The sequence below is a fragment of the Dromiciops gliroides genome, chromosome X (assembly GCF_019393635.1).
Source record: "Dromiciops gliroides isolate mDroGli1 chromosome X, mDroGli1.pri, whole genome shotgun sequence".
Classification (NCBI taxonomy): Eukaryota; Metazoa; Chordata; class Mammalia; order Microbiotheria; family Microbiotheriidae; genus Dromiciops; species Dromiciops gliroides.
Window position 1 is genome coordinate 34027051 of NC_057867.1, and position 20928 is coordinate 34047978.

Consider the following 20928-nt stretch of genomic DNA (forward strand, 5'->3'; position numbering starts at 1 on the left):
GGGCTTGGGTGCCCCCGCCCTCCTCCCCCCTCTCTGCTCCCCCTTCCCCCCACCCCCCACAGTGCCCAGCCCTCTCACCGAGCTGTGTGCCGCCAGGGAGGCAGGAGAAGGAGCTTCCCGGAGCTGGGTTACCTTTTTACAGAGGACCAGCTGGTGGTCAAAGAGGAAGAACACCCTCTGCTGGTTGCGCCCGTACGGCTGGTAGATCCAGGACATCTCCCCGGTGTAGATCAGCTCTGAGCTCCGGTCCAGGATGTCCTCCCCCTAAGGGAAACAAAGTCAGGTCAGAGGCCTGGAGGGTTATAACTACAGTCCCCTGAGATGGAACAGAGAAGCAATGCTTTCATTTTACAAAGGAGGAAACTGAGGTCCAGGGAGAGAAAGGGACTTGTCCAAGGTCACACTGAGCATCTGAGATCTAGCACTGGCAGGGCCCTCAAAGGTCATTGGGTCCAAATCCTTCACTTTACTGAGAAGGAAACAGGCCCAGGGAAGGGAAGGGACTTGTCCAGGGTCACAGAGCTAATAAGTGGAGGAGATGGAACTAGGACCCAGGTCTCTTCCTCCCACTTCAGGACTCTATCACACTGGGCCTGGGGAACAGAAAGGGGGATGCTGTAACAGAGCCCTGCAGCTGATGTCAGGTCAGAAAAGATTCCTTTCTTGGGCAGGATCAAACTTGGTGACCTGCAGCTTCACTGAGATAGAAATGAGGGGGTGAGCACCCTTCACTCTGTTGCAGCAGAGCATCCTGGGGGCAGGCTCTCATAACCAAGCCTCATGATGGGGCGGGGGGAGCCACGGAGGGAAGAGGAAGAGGTGGGAGCCGTAAGCAAGAGCTGTTGCCCTCCCTGCCCCACCCAAGCTGCAGGAACCTCTCCCAAGGCTGCTGAGGCTCAAGGATGTGGCCCACCTTGGTCAGAGAGCGATCAAGTGAGCGTACATGTGAGCAGATGGTAGAGGCCTTCTCCTTTCCAGATGAGAAAAGCGGGGCAGGGAAAGGGAGAATCTACTCAGCCTCTCATAATTGGGCTTTCCCCCACTCCCCTTGGTTAATTACAATCTGCTTATTAAAACCGGAGAGGCTCCAAGTGACTGCCTCCCTGCTCCCATCAGCCACACAGAACGATGTGCAGCTAGTGGTCCCATCCCTGGATGAAGATGCCCCGGCGAGACCAAACTTCCCAGGCTCCAAGTCCCGAACCAAGGAAGACTCAGGCCCTCAAGTTAGGGGCCCCTCAGAACCTTGGAGGGGCCTATATTGAAGGGCAAAGCTGGGAGGGGCCTTAGAACAGGGAATGTCAATCAGAAGTGGGAGGGGCCTTGGGACAGAAAATGTCAGGGCTGGGAAGGGCCTTAGAACAGGGAATGTCAGAGCTGGGAGGGGCCTCAGAGCAGCAGAGGATAGCATTTTGTAGATTATCATGCATAACCCAATTTTAGAAATGAAGAAACCGCGGCCCACAGAGAGGACAGGACTTATCCTTGGTCACACAGCTCATCAGTGCAAAACCAGGGCTAGAACCCAAAGCCAGTGGACACCAAGGCCCCTGATCTTTGGGGCACATCTCATTGCTGCCCCCTCCCCGCTCTAAGTGAGTCCAAAGACGTTTTTGAAAACATTTTCCCCTAATAGAAGCCGAATGGGCATTCTGGGCTGGAGTCCAGAGCTCTGAGCTGAGGAGGGAGGATACCTGGGAACTCGGTTAACATCTCCTCTTAATGAACTGAATCCCAAGTGGTGAAGCCCCTGAGGCGTGGAGGGCCTGGCAGGGAGGGCTGAGCGTCCACCGGGCAGGCTGCCAGGCAGCAGCTCCAATGTCAGCAATGCAGGTGGAAGAGATGCACATTAGAGAATGTGTGGGGTGCATGATGACTCCAAGGGAATCCTGGCATTAACAAAGGGTGGAGCTCTTCCATTCAAAGCTATAAGACCTTAGGACAAATTCCCATCTCCAGGCCTCAGTTTTCTCATTTGTAAAACCAAGGGTTTGGATGATCCTAGCTCCAGCCATTGGTGATCAGTTCCAATAGCCCCCAAATGGCCCCAGAGTAGGCCTTCCTCTTGGTACTATTCCTCCCCTTTGGGTGGCCTCTGGCCCTTTTCGCAGACTCCTTGGCCTGGCAGAAGCCATACGAGGTCCTTCAGCCACCCCCTGCCCAAGCCACACCAGGTGATGTGCACCCACTACCTTTGCCCCCAGGTATACCAAGCAAAAAAGAGGAAATTGGGGCCCCAAGAAGGCAAGAGACTTGTTCCAGGTCCTATGAGGAGTATTTGCAGAGCTAATGCTCGAATCCAAATTCTTTGCCTCCAAATGCAATCCTCCCCACCCCATACCTCTAGCCAACATTGCAATCTGACTAGAGATTGATCTATTTTGTATTTAGGGCCTGGATAATGGAGGGAAGAAAGGTGAGAGAACTGACTGAGCTTCTCTATGAAGCTCCTTGGCTAGGCCCCAGAGTGCTACCCCTGGGGACCTCACAAGGCTGGAGGACAGAGGATGATGAAATTGGCTGCCATTTCTTCCAAGGGACGTAAAATATGCTCACCCTCAAAAAGCATTGGCCGGGGATCCCTGGCTCCCATTTCTTCCTTTGAGAAGGGAGGGAACTGGGCTAGATGGTGTCTAAGTTCTTCCCTCCCAGCTCTGCAATTTAATTCTATGATTTAATTCTAGTTTCTTCCCTGTGCTGTCTGATGTCATCAGGGAAGTCAAATGGGAAATCAATATAGTCCCCCATCTGATCTCGGGGTCCCAGGAGGATGCCTCATCAGGCCACCGGAGCTCTCAAATCAGCCTCCACCACGCCTGGCCTTTTGTTTTCTGGAACTCCTATCCCAGAGCCAATCACTCAATGGTAAACTGGAACAGGCCCAGGGGATTTGCACAAGCAAGCTGGAGGAGGGGGGAGCCAGCCAGAGAGAACTCTGCAGTCACACAAAATCCACTGGAACCTCAGGCTCCTGGTACAAACATTAGGAGGAAGGGAAGCAAAAAGCAGCTGTCAGGGCCTTCTTCCCTCTTTCTTCTTTTCAAGTGGATTTAATGAGTGTGAACAGTGGCAAAGAGACAGCTCCATGGAATTGTCCCAGCATCAGGGAAATGAGAGATGGAAATTTCCCAGAAGCCTGCAGGCCTCAGGAGCAGGCTCTTCCCGTGGTTGTACCCCCCCCCCAAGGGCCTGGCTATTGATTGCTACTTAGCCGAACAATTGACTATTTCCTTTCCTTGTTCATTTGGGACTCAGGAATTCCCCTTCATGCAGGCCCAGTTAGGGGGGCAGCTTGTCTAGAGGCAGAGGGAATGGAGTCTGAGAATTTCTGAGTTGAAAGCAAATGGACTCAAGCAGGGGAGAACTGGAGGGTAGGGGAGGTAGGTGTGTGTGTGTGTGTGTGTGTGTGTGTGTGTGTGTGTGTGTCCGGAGACCCAAGTTCCAATTCCAGCTCAGTCACTTACTAGCTGTGTGATCTAAGGCAAGTCACATAACCTTCATGGGCCTCAGTTTCCTCCTCTGTAAAATGAGGGGGTTGGACTTACTGCTGGGTGATCGTATGCTTTCTCTGCCTAGGCCCCAAGGAGGCCAGCACATGCCTCCCAGGCAGAAGCTCTTGGGTACAGGGAAGGTTAGCTTCTTGTTCTTTTCCCCACCCCTTTCCTCCCAGCCAGCCAGATTAAACTAAAGGCTTTGATCTTTCTCATTTGGTAAATGAAGTTGAAATTAATATGAGGATGCTTCTGACAACCAGAAACATCTGGGAGCCAGTGGGAGGGCAGACAGGAAGATGGGTTTCCCCCTGAGGATTCTCAGAGTTGCCATCCACCAGGCCTCTACCTGCTTGCCCAACAGGGAAGCTGAGTACAAATGGAAGCCCTGAGGTGATAGGGCAGAGCTTCTGGGGCCTCAGGCCCCACCTGGACATTCTCCAGGACAGTGGGGGTGACCCACACTGGATTCCCTTGACTCTGATCCCAACAGGTCAGGCAGGATTTTGGGGGCTTCCTGATGCTCACTACCTAGTGGTATGGGGCATCAGGAAAGAAGTGGGGCAGGGGCGGGAGTTACAGCTGAGTGACCAATCAACTGCAGCTTCCTCTTCTGGAAAATGAGGTTGGGACTGAGGCCCCTCCCTGCTCTGACCTTCTCTGTTCTAGGAGCCCTCCCAGCCTGCCCTCTGTTCTAAGGGCCCTTTGTAGTACTAACCACCTGCTCCAGTCTCAGTGCTGGCCTCTTAGGGCCCCTTCTAACTGTGACATTCTTTGATTCTCAGTAACTATGCCAAACTCTAGCACCTCTAAGAAGCCTCCCTCTTTCTCCTTTTGGGGAAGACATGGAATTTAAACCACTTGATTCCAGGAGGTTGTGGTGGGGGTGGGGTGGGGGATGGGGCATTGTGTTTCCACTCACAGGCCTTGAAAACTCACTTTGCCCATGCCCTAATTGCACTCAGGGCAGAAAGTAAAAAACAGATTAGGTGGGGGCAGCTAGGTGGCACTGCAGTGGATAAAGCACCAGCCCTGGATTCAGGAGGACCTGAGTTCAAATCCAGCCTCAGACACTTGACACTTACTAGCTGTGTGACCCTGGGCAAGTCCCTTAATCCTCATTGGCCCACAAAAACCCAACAAAACAGATTAGGAGAAGAGGAGAGATCATCATTTCAATTCTCCTTCTGATGCTTTTGAGCTTTGTGAATATGACCAAGACATTTAACCTCTCTGTGCCTCGGTTTCTTATTTTATGAAATGGGGACACCAATCCCTTTCATCTTTTACAGGATTGTCATCAGGAACAAATGAGAGAAAGTATGAAAGGAGCTTTATGAATATTCAAATAATCCAGAAACGTTAGCCATTATTATGGTCAATCATTTGTAAAATGCGAGGATGGATTAGATTGTCTCTGAGGTCCCTTCCACCTTGAAATCTTCGTGGGCCTCAGTTTCCTCTTCTATAAAATGCAAGGGTTGGACTAGATGGCCTCTGAAGACCCTTTGCAGGCCTAGCTGGACAAGCCTTTGAGCTAGGGAGATGTTATTAGATAGGCTGTTGGCAGTTACTTGTATTTTCATAGCCCAGGAAGGTAGGATGTAGTCATTAAGGATGGGGCCCAGCCCTGGCCCTGGACAAAACTGCAAGGAGTCACAGGACCAACCTGGAGGTCCTTTCCACTCTGGCTCCCGAGTCCATCCACAATGACCCAACTCTGCTTTTTCTATTTCCTCATTTGCAAAATCAAGGACTTCTATGTTCTAAGGTATCTGTGTGCCCTGACATTCTGAGTTCTAGAGCGCTTGCCTGTTCTGACCTCCTCTGTTCTATAGTCCTTCCCAGCACTGATAGTCCAGGTTCTGAGGTCCCTCTCATCTCTGACTTTCTGTGTTCTAAAGTCCCTTGGAGCTCTGGCATTATAGGTTCTAAGATCCCTTTCAGTTCTTATATTCTCTGTTCTAAGGCCACTACCAGTGATGAGGTTCTATGTTTTAAGGTCCTTCCCAGCTCAGATATTCTGTATGTAGAGAGCCCTTCCAACCCTGATGTTCTATGTTCTAAGATCCCTTTCAGTTCTTATATTCTCTGTTCTAAGACCCCTACCAGTGATGAGGTTCTATGTTTTAAGGTCCTTCCCAGCTCAGATATTCTGTATTTAGAGAGCCCTTCCAACCCTGATGTTCTATGTTCTAAGATCCTTCCCAACTCTGACATTCCCTGTTCTAGGTCCCTCCTTGCTTTGATATTCTACATTGGATACTCCCTCCCAGGGCAGTCAGGCCGATCCTTCCTATCTCTGACATGCCGGGCTTCCGAGGCTCCTTCCAGCTGTGATATTCTCAATTCTCTGTTCTAAGGTCCTTCCCAACACGAACATTTTGTTGCGTCTCTAGTTCGATGGTAGCACAGCCGCCTCCTCCCTGGGAGGGATGCCCAGCCTCTCCCATCTGGGTAATGTTATTCTATGGCCTGTCAGGTTGGACGGCTCTGGTCTGTGAGATGAATTTGTAATGCCATTATTCCTGGCTCTTTCTGTGGTTACAAGAACAAAACACTAAATAATGCAGCTCAGCGTGTACCTGAGAGGTACCTGCCTTTGATGGACTTGTCATTGCAAGTCGCTGTTTCTAACACAAACCTTGACAGCACATTCAAGTCACAAACGATCTTCCCAGTCTTGCCCCTCAGAACTCCCTTGAATAGCCCTTTTCATCCCGAGAAACCAGACCACTCACTTTGGCCAGCACTCAGCTTGGGCTCTTGAAACTTCAAGTCTTAGTACATCACACCTTAACCTGGAATGCCAGTTCTTCCTCCTTTCTCTATCATCCTTTGAGGCCCTGACCACAAATCACAGAAGTGGAGAATTGGAAAGGACCTCAGCCACTTTCTAGTACAACCCATACCAACTCATATCCCAAAGGACTTCCCACTCTAACATATTTGAGGAGCAGTCATTTGGCCCCTTCTTGGAGATTTCCAAGGACAGGGGACACACCAGCCCTGGAGGCAGCCCATCCAGCACTTTGGGACAACTCTAACTGGTAGGAAGTTTGCCCTGACTTAAAGTCTAACCATGCCTGACTCTTTCAACCTGCTGTCACATGGCAGGGCCTAAAGGCCCTTCCCCATCCCAGCTGCCCTTCTCTTGGTTCTCTCTAGCTTAGCAACATCCTTCTTAAGCTGTGGCCCCCAGTACAAAAAGCAACTGTGGTCTGACCAAGGCAGCAGGCATTGGGACCATCACCTCCTCACCCATGGAAGCAAATGCCTCCTGTTAGTTTTCCTGGCTGCTCTCTCACACTATGGTTTATTGTACACCCAACGGTGTAAACTCACCCCAAGCTTACAGCACACTCAATGGTGTGAACTCACCTCGAGTTTATAGTATACTCAAGGGTCCTGATCTTTTTCAGACAAATGGAAACCTTCCTTGGCCTCTCCCCTTCCTTAGACCTCCCAGGCAACCATACTCAAAGAGCTTATAGTCTGCCTTCGTTGGTTCCAGCTTTCTCAGTACTTGGGCTGGAAAGCATTTCAAATCCAGCCAACAAACATGTGAAAATGCCCACTGGGTACACAACACTGTGCTAGACATGGAGGGAGATACAAAGAGGAGGTATGGGTTGGTGCCTATCTTATGGACCTCATTATCTAGCAGGGAGACGGGGTTAAAGGATGGATAACTAGAGCACCCCATGTTACAACATGGGTGCCTTAAAGAAGTACAAAGCACTCTCCTGGGATAGGGGAGGGGGACAGTTGTCACTGACAAGAGTTATGATCAGGGAAGAGTTTCTACAGGAAATGGCTTTGAACTAGATTTTAACAGAGGGGCAGGGAGTCAGTGGGCCAAGTTGACATGCTGTAGACCAAAGGTGTGGAGGGAGAAGATTCTAGGCACAGCAACAGGAGAAGTGCTGAATCTGTCTGGGCAACATCAAAGAGTCTAGTTTGACTGGAATGTAAATGGAGGAAAGTGATATGCACTAAATGCTGGAAAGGGAAGGTGGTACCAGATTAGAGAGGGCCTCCTCCAGCAGAGGAGATCAAACTTTACTTAGGGTGGCAATAGGGAGCCATTGAGATTTCTGAGCAGAAGGACACACGTCTGGAGGTCCAACAAGATGTAGTGGGCAGTATGAGAAGGGTGAATTAGAGGGAGAGGGCAGAGGCACAAAGTGAGCAACCCCCTTACCCTACCTGGCTTCTCCAACCCTCATGGATCCTCTCTTTTGTACGGGAGGTGAAAACTGCAATAGCATGAGGGTGTAAAGAAAGAGGCCCAGAAGCCCCAGTTAGCAAGAGGCTTTAGGAGGGGAGGTTTTAGAGGTGGCCCAGAGGGTAGAGGTCATGTATACCAGAGGTGACAGACTCTCGGCCAGCGAGAGGGAGACCAGAACCAGATTCTAATGGCATTGGGAAATGTTGAACGAAAGAAATAAAAATACAATTTCACATTTAAGCATGTTAAATTTGTAGCCTTCTGAGTCAATATGCCACACAGTTTCTATTTGAATTTGACACCACTAGTTACGTCACAGAGGAGGAAATCCAAGGCCCATCAGATGTGGGGTGACTTACCCAATATGGTAAAGTTAAGTCAGAGAGCCCAAATGTGAAGCCAGGGCCTCTGGCTTCCCATCCAATGCCCTTTCCATTAGACCATGCTGCTGCTAAGAACATCGAGAAGTGAGCCACTCGAGCAGAACACTGCTCAAACAGAACCAGAGAGCAAGCTCTAAATCGACACAGGCAAAATGTCTGTAAAGGCCTGTGTGGTCTTCCCAGCTATTTCCTATGTATAGGTAAGGCCCCTGGGAAAAATTCTCAGAGATGCCCAAAGGTGGGTAGCTAGGAAGCCTGGAGCCAACAGCTCAGTCTGCACTCAGAATCACAGAACTGGGACCTCACTGCCTGCCTAATCCAAACCACACGAGGAAAGGATCTCCCCTGTGACACAAGTGATGAAGGGGTTGTCCAGCCTTTCCCAGAAGGAGGACCCACCACCTTTGTTCATTTGTTTGTTTATTTTTGTTGTTGTTGTTGCCGGGCAATGAGGGTTAAGTGACTTGCCCAGGGTCACACAGCTAGTAAGTGTCAAATGTCTGGGGCTGGATTTGAACTCAGGTCTTCCTGAATCCAGAGATGGTGCTTTATCTACTGTGCCAGAGCCCACCATCTTTGAATCCTCAGGAAGCTTCTCCTCTTGAAATTAAGCACCAACTGCTCTTGGTTCTGCAGGACAACTCGAATCCCCCTGCGCGCTCATCATCGTATGGTACAGACTTTGCAAAGGTCCTTTACTGGCCTTGTTGCTTCCTCTGGTCCCTCTCCACTTTATCAATGCTCTTCCTAAACATTTGTATTCAGAACTGGACATGATGCTTCCTGATCTGATGAAGGGAGCTGTCACCCCCTTATTCCTGGAAATCCAGGCTTTTCTTGATGTAGCTCAAGAACACAATAGCTTTTTTGACTGCTACATCATGCTGTAGACTCAGGTTAAGCTCGAGGTCTACTAAGACCTCCAGATCATTTACAGGCCAGGTCCTGACTCACTACCCCTCCCTTAGCCTCCACTTATGGCAGCTGATTTTGGAGCTCAAGGGAAAGACTTTCCTTTCTATCCCAAGCACATTTTATCATTATAGCTTCAGCCCAATGCTCTGGCCTGTCAAGATCCTTATGGATCCTGCCTCTGAAATCTGGTGTGTTAGCCCTCCCTCCCAGCTGTGTGTCATCTGCCAATCTGAGAAGTGTACCATCTGCACCTTGATGTGAGTCATTAATAAGAATGTTAAGTGGCACAGGACCAAGCACAGATCTCCAGGGCACTCTACTGGAGGCCTCTTGCACGGCTGCCATTAGCATTAATGGATCAAGACAACTGGTTCTGAGAATAGCACATTTCAGTACTGTCTAAATCCCGAGGTATCATACCCACTGCTTGCTAGTCAGGGGAACTAGCTTCAAATGTCATCAGGAAATGCTTAACAAAGACAATACAATGTAGATAATGGCAATTTGTGGTTTTCTAAGTCATTATGCCGCCTGCAGGGATCTACTTCTATTTGAGTTTGATATACCTTCTCCACGTTCCTTCTCCCTCCCTCCCCGCCCCCCTGACCTCTACAGGAAGTGACTTATTCAAGGTCACACTTAGATCCCAGACCTAGAACTGGAAGGGACTTCAGGGGCATCTAGTCCAAACATCTCATTTTTACAAGAGACAAAACTGAGACCTAGGAAAGAGAAGTGACTTGCTCAAGGTCACACACAGAATCTTAGATCCAGAGGTGAAAGGGGAGGCAGCTAGGTGGTGCAGTGGATAGAGCACCAGTCCTGGATTCAGGAGGACCAGAGTTCAAATCTGGCCTCAGACATTTGACACTTACTAGCTGTGTGACCCTGGGCAAGTCACTTAACCCCAATTGCCTCACCAAACAACAACAATGACAACAGAGGTGAAAGGGACCTCAGAAGTCATTTTGTCCAATCTCATTCTACAGAGGAGGAAACTGAGGCCCAGGGAGGGGAAGGAATACACATCAGAGCTAGGATGTGAACCTGGGTCCTCAGGTTCCAGTGCTTTCTTGGAGGTCCAACTCTGGAATTAGACAATTCTATGACAAAAGATGAATCGGGATTTATGGGACCTGGATCTGAATCTTGGTCCTAACACTTATTAGCTGTCTGACTCTGGGGAAGTCACATTCTCTTTCTGTGCCTCAGTTTTCTTATTTGTAAGATGGGGCTACATCTCAGTCTAGAAATGAAAGTGATAATAATGAAGCTGCTTCTCTCTCTTCCTGAAAGACCTCATTACTATCCCTCACATGCCTCCTTACCTAACCTTAGGCCACATGTCCACTGCATTCCTCCTTTTTCTGCTTTTGCACAGGTTAGGGATAGGTGAGGCCCAATTCTGGGTCCAACCCCAACTATTCCTGGGAAGAGCTTACCTCCCAGTCCAAGACTGAGGCCTGCCACTGGGCAATCTTGTCAATGTTCTCCAGTCGCCGCTTCCTCTCGTTGATCTGCTGGGTCACATTCCTCATGACGGCGAGAGCTGCCGCAACATACCTGTAGTCACTGTGAAGACATGAGAGGGGGAGCTTACGTTAAATCATGTCATCAGGGCAGGGGAAAGACGAAGAACACTTTGTGTGGAATGCTGAGAGGGACCTGGAAACACAAAGCACATGTCAGAGCAAGAAGGGGCCTTAGATCACCCAACATTTGAGTTGCAAGGGGCCTCAGAGCTAAAAGGGACCTTAGAACATGGAATGTCAGGCCTGGGAGGACCTTAGAACAGAGAATGTCAGAGCTGGGAAGGACCTTAGAACAGGGAATGTCAAGGTTGGGAGGGACCATAGAATAGAGAATGTCAGGGCTGGGAAGGACCTTAGAACATGGAATGCCAGAGCTGGGAAGGACCTTAGAACATGGAATGCCAGAGCTAGGAGGGACCTTAGAACATGGAATGTTAGAGCTGGGAGGGACCTTAGAATATGGAATGCCAGAGCTGGGAGGGACCTTAGAACATAGAATGTCAGAGCTGGGAGGGACCTTAGAACAGAGAATGTCAGAGCTGGGAAGGGCTTTAGAAAATGGAATGTCAGAGCTGAGAGGGACCTTAGAACATGGAATGTCAGGGCTGGGAGGGACCTTAGAACATGGAATGTAAGAGCTGGGAGGGATCTTAGAACATGGAATGCCAGAGCTGGGAGGGAACTTAGAACATGGAATGTCAGGGCTGGGAGGGGCCTTAAAACATGGAATGTCAGGGCTGAGTGGAACCTTAGAACACGGAATGTCAGGGCTGGGAGGGACCTTAGAATAGAGAATGTCAGAGCTGGGAGAGACCTTAGAATATGGAATACCAGAGCTAGGAGGGACCTTAGAACATGGAATGCCAGAGCTGGGAGGGACCTTAGAACAGAGAATGTCAGAGCTGGGAAGGGCCTTAGAACATGGAATGTCAGGGCTGGAAAGGACCTTAGAACATGGAATGTCAGGGCTGAGAGGGACCTTAGAACATGGAATGTCAGAGCTGGGAGAGACCTTAGAACATGGAATGCCAGAGCTAGGAGGGACCTTAGAACATGGAATGTCAGGGCTGGGAGGGACCTTAGAATATGGAATGCCAGAGCTAGGAGGGACCTTAGAACATGGAATGCCAGAGCTAGGAGGGACCTTAGAACATGGAATGTCAGGGCTGAGAGGAACCTGTCAGGGCTGAGAGGAACCTTAGAACATGGAATGACAGGGCTGGGAGGGACCTCAGAACATGGAATGGACCTTAGAACATGGAATGTCAGGGCTGGGAGGGACCTCAGAACATGGAATGTCAGAACTGGGAGGGACCTCAGAACATGGAATGTCAGGGCTGAGAGGGACCTCAGAACATGGAATGACAGGGCTGGGAGGGACCTCAGAACATGGAATGTCAGGGCTGGGAGGGACCTCAGAACATGGAATGTCAGAGCTGGGAGGGACCTTAGAACATGGAATGTCAGAGCTGGGAGGGACCTTAGAACATGGAATGTCAGGGCTGGGAGGGGCCTTAGAACATGGAATGTAAAGGCTTGGAGGGACCTTAGAACATGGAATGTCAGGGCTGAGAGGGACCTTAGAACATGGAATGTCAGAGCTGGGAGAGACCTTAGAACATGGAATGCCAGAGCTGGGAGGGACCTTAGAACATGGAATGTCAGGGCTGGGAGGGACCTTAGAACATGGAATGCCAGAGCTAGGAGGGACCTTAGAACATGGAATGCCAGAGCTGGGAGGGACCTTAGAACAGAGAATGTCAGAGCTGGGAAGGGCCTTAGAACATGGAATGTCAGGGCTGGAAAGGACCTTAGAACATGGAATGTCAGGGCTGAGAGGGACCTTAGAACATGGAATGTCAGAGCTGGGAGAGACCTTAGAACATGGAATGCCAGAGCTAGGAGGGACCTTAGAACATGGAATGTCAGGGCTGGGAGGGACCTTAGAATATGGAATGCCAGAGCTAGGAGGGACCTTAGAACATGGAATGCCAGAGCTAGGAGGGACCTTAGAACATGGAATGTCAGGGCTGAGAGGAACCTTAGAACATGGAATGACAGGGCTGGGAGGGACCTCAGAACATGGAATGTCAGGGCTGGGAGGGACCTCAGAACATGGAATGTCAGAGCTGAGAGGGACCTCAGAACATGGAATGTCAGGGCTGAGAGGGACCTCAGAACATGGAATGACAGGGCTGGGAGGGACCTCAGAACATGGAATGTCAGGGCTGGGAGGGACCTCAGAACATGGAATGTCAGAGCTGGGAGGGACCTTAGAACATGGAATGTCAGAGCTGGGGGGGACCTTAGAACATGGAATGTCAGGGCTGGGAGGGGCCTTAGAACATGGAATGTAAAGGCTTGGAGGGACCTTAGAACATGGAATGTCAGGGCTGGGAGGGCCTTAGAACATGGAATGCCAGAGCTGGGAGGGACCTTAGAATATGGAATGCCAGAGCTAGGAGGGACCTTAGAACATGGAATGACAGGGCTGGGAGGGACCTCAGAACATGGAATGTCAGGGCTGGGAGGGACCTCAGAACATGGAATGTCAGAGCTGGGAGGGACCTCAGAACATGGAATGACAGGGCTGGGAGGGACCTCAGAACATGGAATGTCAGGGCTGAGAGGGACCTTAGAACATGGAATGTCAGAGCTGGGAGGGACCTTAGAACATGGAATGTCAGGGCTGGGAGGGGCCTTAGAACATGGAATGTCAGAGCTGGGAGGGACCTTAGAACATGGAATGTCAGAGCTGGGAGGGACGTTAGAACATGGAATGCCAGGGCTGGGAGGGACCTCAGAACATGGAATGTCAGGGCTGGGAGGGACCTCAGAACATGGAATGTCAGAGCTGGGAGGGACCTTAGAACATGGAATGTCAGGGCTGGGAGGGGCCTTAGAACATGGAATGTAAAGGCTTGGAGGGACCTTAGAATAGAGAATGTCAGGGCTGGGAGGGACCTTAGAACATGGAATGTCAGGGCTGGGAGGGACCTTAGAACATGGAATGTCAGGGCTGGGAGGGACCTTAGAATATGGAATGCCAGAGCTGGGAGGGACCTTAGAACATGGAATATCAGAGCTGGGAGGGACCTTAGAACAGAGAATGTCAGAGCTGGGAGGGAACTTAGAACATGGAATGTCAGGGCTGGGAGGGGCCTTAGAACATGGAATGTAAAGGCTGGGAAGGACCTTAGAACATGGAATGTCAGGGCTGAGAGGGGCCTTAGAACATGGAATGTAAAGGCTTGGAGAAACCTTAGAATAGAGAATGTCAGGGCTGGGAGGGACCTTAGAACAGGGAATGTCAGGGCTGAGTGGGACCTTAGAATAGAAAATGTCAGGGCTGGGAGGGACCTTAGAACATGTAATGCCAGGGCTGGGAGGGACCTTAGAACATGGAATATCAGGGCTGGGAGGGACCTTAGAACATGGAATGTCAGGGCTGGGAGGGACCTTAGAACATGGAATGTAAAGGCTTGGAGGGACCTTAGCACATGGAATGTCGGGGCTGGGAGGGGCCTTAGAACATGGAATGCCAGAGCTGGGAGGGGCTTTAGAACATGGAATGTCAGAACAGAGAATGTCAGAGCTGGGAGGGACCTTAGAACAGGAGAATGTCAGAGCTGGAAGGGGTCTTAGAACATGGAATGCCAGGGCTGGAAGGGACCTTAGAACAGAGAATGTCAAAGGTATAAAGGGCCCTTAGAACAGGGAATGTCAGAGCTGGGAGGTACTTCATCGACTATCACAAGTCCCATTCATTATCTTATGTATGAAGAAATCGAGGCTAAGAGAAACTACGGTGGTGAGTGGAAAGAGAGGAGGTGCCCTCCCCAGCTCTGTCCCTCATTCAGGGGCCCTTTGAGAAGAAAGGAAGTAGGAGCAGGCAACATGGAGACTGAGTGTCCCCGTTTCCCCTGCTGCCTGCCTATCTCTTCCAGAAAGTGCCAGGTGACTGTCCTCGCCCAGCAGGGCACAGGGGGCTGTCAGCTGGTGGAGCCATCAGCAGCATCAGCCGCCAACTCCAATGATAACCATGGAAATCACAGACGTTCCAGGCAGGACTTTGGGGCAGTGTCAGCAAGAGTAAGCTTCTAGCCTGGAGAACGGAGCAGGAGCCTCTCCTGCTATTTCTCCTGGGAGGGGGAGGTGGGTTGGGGAGGCGGGCATCTCTCTCAACTGTTTTCAAGGCTGAAAACGGCCTCAACCAAAGAAGCAGCAGTGCACAGTGGAGAGAGACCAGCACTTGAAATCGGAAAGCCCTGGCTCCCCCAAGAATGTGCTTGGCATCTCCTTGGACTTAGAAAGTAAGCTCCATGAGGGCAGGCCCCCTGGTACAGGGTCAGGCACTGGTGAGCAAATGTGTGACTGTAGGCAAATTGTCTGACATCTTGATGACTCGAGTTTCCTCCTCTGTCAAATGAGGGGTTAGCACTTGAGCACCTCTAAGCTCCCTCCAGCTCAATCAGGTTATGTTGTAGGCTCCGTTCTCCAGTTCAAATGTCTAAAGGAATTTGGCTCTAGAGTGGAAAGGAACCTTCAGAAATAACTCTCCCCCCACCCTGACCCTCATTTTACCTAGGAGGAAACTGAGCTTCCAAGAGGTTGTGACATTCACTAGATGTTACCCTGATAGGATGAAGCCTAGTTGGGGGTCCATCCCAGCAACCCTGAGGCCTTCTTCCATGGTGACCTCTCAGTGTCTTCCCCTAGTCCCACCCTCAGCCTCTCCATGCCTTTAAGGCTGGCCCACAGACAAGACTATGGAAAGAGTAGCTTGGCTACTGGGGCTACAAGGAGGCATTATCCAGGGGGAAGGTCCCAGGGCCCTAAAACATGTATAACCTAAAGGCAGTTCTTGACATTCTCTGTTGTAGGGGCTCTTCTAGTCTCAGCATTCTCTGTTCTGGTTCTAAGATCCTTCCCAGGTATGATAGTCTATGTTCTAAAGTTATTCCCAGCTTTCATATTCCATGTTCTAAGATTCTTCCCAGGTCTGCCATTCTGTGTTCTAAAGGGCCCTCCCAGCTTAGGAATACTTTGTTTTAAGGGCCTATTTAGACCTAGTAGTCCATGTTCTAAGGTCCCTTCCACCATAGATATTCTATGTTCTAAGGTCCCTCCCAGGTCTAATACTCAATGTTCTAAGTCCTCTTCCAGCTGTGATATTCTATGTTCTGAGGTTCCTCTCAGCTCTGAGATTCTAGGTTCTAAGGATCCTCCCAGTTCTGATATTCTCAGTTCTAACAGCCCTCTGAGCCATTCTGTTTTAGGGGATCTTGTAGTTCTGCTATTCTGTGCTCTAAGATCTCTTCCGATCAACATTCGCCATTCTGTGTTGTAAGATTTTAATTCTAGTTCTGTGTTCTTCAAGCTACTGGAAAAACACATTTGCAAAGTTTGGTGATTGTATCTGCAGGCTCCTTTACAAAAGGCCTCCTCTCTTATCTCAGTGGGGTTAAAGGTGACTTTAAGAGGGCTATACCCAATGAGTACAATCCCTGGTGAACTCTCCTTGGCTGGTATCATTCTGAAGAGTTCTCTGTCACAGACCAAGAATGCTTCCTGAGGCTCAGTCTAGCTGCTGATTCACAAGCCTGTCTCCCTGGAGTGGGGCATTTACTGAAGAGCCCATGAAATAAAGAGCAATACAAAATGGGTCTTGGTTCTGGGCTGCTCCTTTCTGCTTCTGTAGGGGCTTTAGGGGAAGACATAGCTGGGCAAAATATAGGCTGAGCAGGCAAGGAAGGCCTGGGATCACTACCTCTGGAGGAAGTCTCATTTCTGCCCCCCTTCCCCCCATCACTCCCCAACCTCAGCAAATTGAGTACTGAGCCACTAGGAGTTAAGAACTGATTGGTGGGAGACTGAAACTAGCCCCCAAGAGCTCTCTGGAGCCTGCTGCAGCTGGCTCCCAGAATCCCACCACTGCAGGGTCAATGGCAAGGGAGGGCGTCCATCCAGCATGCCTTTGTGCCAGATTCTGCTCCCTTCCCTAAGGCAGCCCACAGGATGTGAACGACGTCACCCCCACCCCAATCCACTGCCTCTATAGTCCCTATAGCAACTGTAACATCTGGATTTTCTCAGCAGATCCTGGAACAAGGAGATGCTTTGTGGGCGGCCAGTCCTCTGAAGACCAGAAGGAGTAGATGTGATCTGGAGCCCTGAACTCTTCCCTGAGGCTCATACTGATTGGTTTGGGGGAGGACACACCCCACATTCTCCCCCCAAATTTGTTTCTATATATAAGAGCGGCTTCCTCTCCACCCATTTTTTTTTTCTTCTACAGGTTAAGAAAAAAGTGGGCAAAACATGTGACCATTAAGTGATGAAATAAAGGTTGGCTTCTTCTCCTTCTCCCTCCCTGGCCCTGGGACCAGTAAACAGAGGCTATAAACCCACTGTGTAAGTCAGGGGCTCAGGCCCTGGGTCCAGGCTCCACTCAATTTATCTCCTCTACCACCATCCAATACACTCTCTGTCCTCTGGGCCTTTTCTGTTCCTTATGTCTGACCCCATCTCTAGTGCTTTGTCTGCACCTCCAGCAGAGCTGCTTAGGTTATTTACTTCAGTCTCTGAGCCCCCTGGACTGACTTCATTCCATCTGTCCATCTGTCCATCCATCCATCCGTCCACCTACCCACCCATCCACCCACCCACCCATCCATTCATGCAACCATCCATCCATCCAGACTCCAGAGCCTAACCAGCACAAGCATTTGGACCCAGCCATCTGCCTTGCTATGACCCCCCCCCCGACACACACACACACACACACACACACACACACACACACACACACACCCTTCCAGAACTCTTGCTCTGGAAATAATAAAATCTTGATTGTCATCTTCTTACTAAGGAGAAGGTCATCCCAGTGGACTACCCTAAAGTACCACTCATTATCCCTAGACCTAGAGAAGAGCCTTTTCTTTTCCTTGGCCACCATGTCCAAATAGGTAGTATTTCCCCCAACAGAATGTAAACAACTTTATTTTTGTCTCTGTAGCCTAGTGTGGTGTCTGGCACAGAGTAGGGACTAAATAATTGTTGTTGTTTGTCCTTTGTTCTCAAAGAGAGATACATCAGGGTGATGTCATGACTTGTACCGAACTGGATTTAAGTGAAGGAGGGCTGTGCAAGGTCACCAACATCACTCTCTCCTCCAGAGCCATCTGGGTTCAGTGACAAGATATATATTAAGATGACTGGCCCAAGATGTTTTTAAGACAATTGAGATTAAGGGACTTGCCCAGGGTCACACAACTACTTAGTGTCTGAGGTAATATTTGAATTCAGGTCCTCTTGACTCCAGGGCCAGTGCTCTATTCACTGCGCCACCTAACTGAACAGGTACTAAATAACTGATTGATTATACCTAGTGTGGGATACTGTGTGTTGTTATATCTGAATCTTTGTGACCCCATTTGGGGTTCTCTTGGCAAAGATACTGGAGTGGTTTGCCATTTCCTTCTCCAGCCCATTTTATAGATGAAGAAATCAAAGCAAACATGTGTCTGAAGCTGGATTTGAACTCAGGAAAATGAGTCTTCCTAACTCCAGGGATAGAACTCTATCCACTGCAGTGCCACCTAGTGCCTCATACTTAATCTGGGGTGGTTTCATATGCTTGAACTAGACTATAAACTCCCTGAAGCATCTGGAATTTCCAAGGTTGAGCCTAGAACAGGAGGGATCACATCTGTGACCACACCCACACTCCTTAAGAGAATTTAGTCTCAGCCCTGCTAAAGGACTGTGAGCCAATTCTGCCCCCATTTGGTGGCTCACTGTCTTCCTCTGTCCAATGGAGGGCATGAGTTAGGGTCAAATGATGCCTACAGTCTCTCCCAGGTTTAAGTCTTTGCTTCTCATGTGGTATTTGTTAGCTCAGGCTTGGTGGGGCCACCTGGGGCTGGGTTCTACTGGCCAGTAGAGACTCCTGAAGCCTCAAGCTGCTGTTGGAAGGTGCGAGTGCCCTCCTGAGATGGAAGGGACACAGAAGGCCACCAGGTCCAACTCTGTCATTTTACAGATGAGGAAACTGAGGCCCAGGGAGAGGAAGGGACTTAACTCAAGGTCATACAACTAGTATCCAAGGCATGATTTGAACCCAAGTCTTTCGTACTTCAAGTTCAGTGCCCTAAGGAGGGTTACAGGATTAGAGGTTCCTAGATTGAGAGCTGGAAAAGACATCAGAGGTCAGTTGATCCAATCCCTTCCCATCTGACAGAGGAGAAAATTGAAGGGAAATATTTGCACACAGGTGCAATGACTGAAGAGGAATGAGCTAGCTCTCTTTGGCAGGGCCCCTTGACAGTCCCTCAGGCAGGAGCCCAGACCTGACCCTGGCTAATTCTTCTGCTGCACAGTTCCATAAACCATTGCCTTTTCAGACAGTTTCCACCATGAGTCATCATGGCCTCCCCTCCCTAGCCACCCAAGGGACAATGGGAAGGGAGTGACCAGCAGCCACTGCTTGGGCAGGGAGCAAGAGGTAAAACCACTCAGGAGGGGGAAGTGGAAAAGAGGGAAGGAGAGACAGAGGGAGAGAGAGAAGGAGGGAGGGAGAGAGCCAGTGTGAGAGGAGAGGGAGAATGAGAGAGGAGACAAAGATAGACACAGAAATAGAGAGGAGTTAGAGACGGAGAGATGAGGGAGAAAGTGACAGAAATAGGCAGAGTAAGAAAGACAGAGAGAATGAGAAATAAAGAGGAATTAGAAAGAGAAAAAGGAAGAGATAGACAGGCACCAAGACCAGAAAATATGATACCAACTTCAGTAGGAACAACTGAAGGAAAATGGGGAACTATCTGAAACAAAACCAAAAAACCCTTTCAGGTGAAAGGCTGTGCAAGAGTGTGTGGAACTGGGGGCAGCTAGGTGGTGCTGCAGTGGATAAAGCACTGGCCTTGGATTCAGGAGGACCTGAGTTCAAATGTGGCCTCAGATACTTGATATTTACTAGCTGTGTGACCCTGAGCAAATCACTTAACCCTCATTGCCCGGCAAAAAAAAAAAAAAAAAAAAAGGTGTGTGGAACTGAGAATATGCAATGTTAGAGGTAGCTTAGGGAATCTTTCGAGATGATCTAGCCCAAGCTTGTCCTTTTACTGATGGAGAAGCTGGAGCCCAGAGAAGGCCAGTACCCTGGACAAGGCCATACAACCAGTGAGAGGTAGACCCAGGAGGGACTCTTCTTTGGGTCCTTTAGCCCTTAGGCTAAAGATCTCTCCTCCATGAGGCTGCCTCCAGAGTAGAAAGAGCCTCAGGAGTGGGAAGCAGCAGATTCATTTCCCATCTTCCATAAAGAGACAAGGCATGTGGTGGGGAGAACAAACACAGGTTCCTGGATGCCTTCTGCCTGGGCTCTCTCTGGGCTGGGTGTGTTTAAGGGAGATGGAAGCACCTCCAAATCCACTGCCTAATGAGCTCTCAGCTCAGGTGGGTGACACAAGGAGGCCAAGCCTCAGTGACCTGGTTCTGTGCAGTATTCCAACATGGGGTCACATTGGCAGCAAGATTCTGGAGGACTGACACATGACATGGGACTGGGGCTGGGGCCGACTGGGAGGAGCAGGGGAGGAAAGTAACAAAGGATTCCAGTTCTTTCACGTAAACCAGATCACTGAGGCCTTCAATGTCCAGCGCTGAAAGGCAGCCCAGCGGAAATCAGACAATGGGCCCAAACCAAACTAGGCAGTGGGCCTAATGAGAATCAGACAGGAGGCTCAGGGGGAAAGAGAAACACCTCCTTCCCCTTGGCTTGTTTAGTCTGAGTTGATTAACTCAGCTCAGAGTGGTGTACTATATACTAACAGGGCCAAGGTCACAGGCTCAATCCCATGTACTCAAAGAATACCAGAGCTGGTTGGGGCCTTAGAACACACAGTGTCGGAGGTAGAGGGGGTCTCAGAACATCAAAGATGGAAGGCACCCTAGAATAGTGGCTGGGAGGGACTTTAGGACATAACATGTCCGACCTATGAGACGAACTTTGGACCATGAAGTGTCAGGACTGGGAGTGACTTTAGAACAGACTGCCGGAGCTGGGAAGGATCTCAGAACACAATGTCAGAGCTGGAAGGGGACTTAGGAGACAGAATGTTAGAGCTGGGAGGGCCCTTAGAACAACAAAATAAAGCAGAAGCAAAAGGCCTGACCAAATCCCTCCTTTACAGAGAAGGAAACTGAGGCTGAGAACTAAGTGACTTGTCTAAGGTCACACATGGGATCCTAGATCTAGAGCTGGAAGAGACTTCAGAGGCTATTGACTCCAACTCCCTTATTTTATATATAGAGGAGGAAACTGAGGCCCTGAACACTGAAGTGACTTGCCTAAGGTCACACAGGTAGTAAAAAAGCTA

The 20928-nt window shown here is 49.8% G+C and overlaps 1 protein-coding gene across 8 annotated transcripts in view; it reads right to left on the bottom strand.

The window, feature by feature from the left end:
- The window catches only part of ARHGEF9 (Cdc42 guanine nucleotide exchange factor 9), a 155071-nt gene that overhangs the window by 22918 nt on the left and 111225 nt on the right, over nt 1-20928 (bottom strand). For 7 of the 8 annotated variants that reach the window (XM_043974170.1, XM_043974177.1, XM_043974174.1 and 4 more), the window contains exons 6-7: nt 10463-10592; nt 79-264 (exon numbers count right to left, since the gene is read on the bottom strand). In XM_043974170.1, coding sequence (XP_043830105.1) covers nt 79-264; nt 10463-10592 — 316 coding nt within the window. The remainder of the gene's footprint in view (nt 1-78; nt 265-10462; nt 10593-20928) is intronic. The other variant, XM_043974172.1, reaches the window with a different exon arrangement.